We start from the raw sequence: 3,327 nt of genomic DNA on the forward strand, positions 1-3,327 counted from the left end.
AAAAAACTTAGCCAACAATTTAAAATACATTGCGCCCCGCAAGCCATCTAGATGGCGCCACAAGAAAATTTGGTTCTTATACGAGGTGTATGCTCAAGATATGTGTGCGTAGATTTCGAACCGTGAAGGTTTAAATCACTTGAAAGTAGTTCGATCATTAATCGACGTTTTTGGAGTCATTTTTGTGGCGTCTCCACTCACATTTAATTTCCATTGTAGAAGCTTGCTTGTCAAAGTTCAAACATCATTGCAAACATATGGAAGTGGAGGAAATGAAGCCAAGCTGCATGAGGTTATTTGACATTTCCATTACACTTGAATTATTTTCAATAATTGCCGATTTGTCTTTTTTTGTTTTTCCCCTTGATAGCCCCCAATGTCAAGCTCTTTTCGAATCGTATTGCAAATTTCTCTGCACGAGCATTTAATGTGCAATAAACAAACATCAAAAGAGCCGCCAATTTTAAAAGTGTTTTTTAACGACATTGACCATTAATAAATAAGGTATAGATGCACTGATTAGATCAATTTTCAGGACGATATCTCTAGACATGTGAATCGCTGCGCTTCTTTTCCTTTCAAAAGATAAACGTCAGCTTTAAATATAAGTCCACAATGATGTGCTTGTTTTCGCCAAAAGTCTTTCTAAGAAGCAAGAAGTGTTTTCATTCAAAATGTTTTCAAAATCGAATAAAATCATTGTGTTTGCAAAGAAATTAATTCTTATAAGTAACCCCTATAAGTCGTTTTCAATTGGCTGCGCTGCTAAAAATAAGGAACAGATTAGCGACAGGTAGAATAAATATATCATCTGTGTCAAGTGTGCATATAACACCATTTTTTTTTTGTAGGAAAGATTTGAATATTTTTAAAACTTTCACAGCAAAATTAAGACCAGATTTAGAAGAAGAATATCGGAAGTTTAACGCAGTGTTTCCAGGTTTGATTTCTATTTGAATTTTCAGTCTTTCTCCTATTCAAACCAATTTTGTAGATGTAAAACGCGAAATATTCACATTCATTGAGAAACGTACAAACAAAAAGACCGCTGAATATTTTGATCGGGTGAGTGAATTCGATTGTAGTTTCAGTTTATATGTCTGTAGAATCACATTTATACATAATTTGAAGGCTCTTCAATATAATGTGCCAAACGGCAAGCAATTTCGTCCTATGCAAGTGATCTTGGGCTACAAAGATTTGATGGACAAAAGCGAGCAGACACCCGAAAAAATGTATAAACTTTATATGATTTGTTGGGCACTTGAGCTGGTAAGAAATTCTTACAAAGAATATGCAGAAAATGATCATTTGAAATACAAAAATGTCACTTCGACGCACAAATTGGCACAAATTCGTGGAATGGATTCAAGTGTTGCTTGATAGTTTCATAATGCCATGTGTATGTATTCTATGTGGTTCCGATTAATTTCTTTCTTAGGTCAATACAGTAATTGTCATCCACGATGACATAATAGACGGTGGTGTTGGTTTGTATAATTGCATTTTCGAGTTTTTTTCTTTTCATTCTTGATATCAGCAAGCAATCGGGTTTCTTGTTCACTTTATTATTTTAGTACGTCGGGGTCGTCGATGTTGGCATACATTGGAAGACATTGGAAATTTTGCTGTGAGTGATTATATTCTGATCATTCATAGTGGTTACTTCATTCTTAAGAACCACTGCAGTGATCTTGCCTGTTATTCGGAGTTATTTGAGTACATTGTCGAAGGAGTATTTTCCACGCATATGGGCCAAGCAATGGATTTTATCGGTTTGGGCAAAGTAAGCGATTATTCCCTGGAGATTGTGTATCCCGCACAAGTGGTGATAACCTCAAATTTTCTATTCTATACACCAATGTCGATGTTGATGTCACTCACCGGGTAACTGCATCAGCAGAGAATTGACCAGACAAAAGAATAACTATCATCAATTTGATATCTAATATGATACGATTCTGTTTCAGCTATGATAACCGCGAATCAATTAAACACATTTGTGATGAAATGGGACACTATCACCAATGCCAAAATGATGTGTTGGATATTTTCGATATTGATGGTGTCCTTCAGAAAACGACGCATGATATTGAGATCGGAAAGTGTTCCTGGTTAGCCGTCACATGCATGCGACGTGCTAATGATGAACAAAAGCAAATTATGATTGAAAACTATGGAAAAAACGGTTCGAATCATACATTCATTTTCAACGCATAGAAAAATGGTCTCATTTACTTCATTTTTTCTCATTGATATTGTATTTTAGATTCTGAATGTATCAATCGTGTCAAACAGCTTTTTATTGATATGAACATGCTTGAATTGTACAGAGAATTTGCATATGGGAAATATGATTCAATCAGAGCACTAATTGCGGCGGCAGAATGTCAAGATCCAATAAAAAATGTGCTATACAAAACGGTGGATTTGCTATTTCACCGCTCACAACTTTTCAAGTGAAACTAAATGAAACATTCACATTATTGCCAACATTTTTCATGTATTTGCACATAGCAATATAAATAAATAATATGATACTGTAGAACACGTGTTTATTCTGATTGAGGCGGTTTATGTCAATGTTATTAATGCATAAATGTAACAATACTTGACAAATAAAATGTGTAACATGATGGTTTTGACATTGAAAAGCAATTAAAAATGTTCTGCAACTGTTGTGTCATTATGCGGATTAAAGCCATTATTTTCGGAATGTTTTTTTAATAAATTTAATCATTTATTTGTACATACACTGTGTTTATTACGTGCCGGTTTGACAATTGGTTGGCAACACTGTGACTGATTCAATATATTTATGCTCATCAATACTGTGAGAAACAATACATGCGCTTGTGTGTGTATTGGTTGACATGAAACGTCGTTCTGTTTCTTCGGCGCATTGAAAGAATATATACACAAACACCGCAGTGACGATGTTGTTATTGAGATGAATAATTTCAAAACCATGTTTATGACAAACAAGCAAAGGCTAATGCGAATTGAATCATGACATTTGTAATAAAATTTAAAAGGCTATCATGTGCCATCATATGCCGCTTGAATCGCTAACATCGCCACAAACAAAATCGTCTAACTTTTTTTCAATACAAAATGATCCGTGAACATCTTCTAATGAAAAAAAGTTAGAATAAAATTGTAAATTCCATTTCTGAACACACTGTTTATTAAAAAAAAAATATTTGCATCAGTAAACTTAGAAAAACACACACACACACACACAGACACACAGACACGTTTCAAACACAGACACGTTTCAAACACAGACAATGAGTCTATCGCGCACTTGTTTTCATTTCATTGTTC

The 3,327-nt window shown here is 34.4% G+C and overlaps 1 protein-coding gene across 1 annotated transcript; it reads left to right on the plus strand.

The window, feature by feature from the left end:
- Window positions 1–616: 616 nt before the first annotated feature.
- On the plus strand, window positions 617–2,570 carry LOC129574044 (farnesyl pyrophosphate synthase-like). Its single transcript, XM_055455357.1, has 8 exons — window positions 617–793; window positions 852–940; window positions 995–1,065; window positions 1,132–1,272; window positions 1,442–1,490; window positions 1,578–1,887; window positions 1,971–2,188; window positions 2,270–2,570. Exons 1-8 carry the CDS (start codon window positions 675–677, stop codon window positions 2,461–2,463), a joined length of 1,191 nt encoding a protein of 396 aa, XP_055311332.1. The 5' UTR covers window positions 617–674; the 3' UTR covers window positions 2,464–2,570.
- Window positions 2,571–3,327: the final 757 nt, after the last annotated feature.

The sequence above is a fragment of the Sitodiplosis mosellana genome, unplaced genomic scaffold (assembly GCF_009176505.1).
Source record: "Sitodiplosis mosellana isolate CC-2019 unplaced genomic scaffold, AAFC_SMos_1.0 Smas_scaffold_6150, whole genome shotgun sequence".
NCBI lineage: Eukaryota > Metazoa > Arthropoda > Insecta > Diptera > Cecidomyiidae > Sitodiplosis > Sitodiplosis mosellana.

Bases quoted from the DNA above. Each gene is read 5' to 3' on its own strand.
- LOC129574044 (XM_055455357.1), top strand. From the start codon at position 675: ATGTTTTCAAAATCGAATAAAATCATTGTGTTTGCAAAGAAATTAATT. The intron at 1,066-1,131 runs GTGAGTGAATTC...CATAATTTGAAG, and splicing joins CCGCTGAATATTTTGATCGG to GCTCTTCAATATAATGTGCC. The intron at 1,273-1,441 runs GTAAGAAATTCT...TTTCTTTCTTAG, and splicing joins TTTGTTGGGCACTTGAGCTG to GTCAATACAGTAATTGTCAT.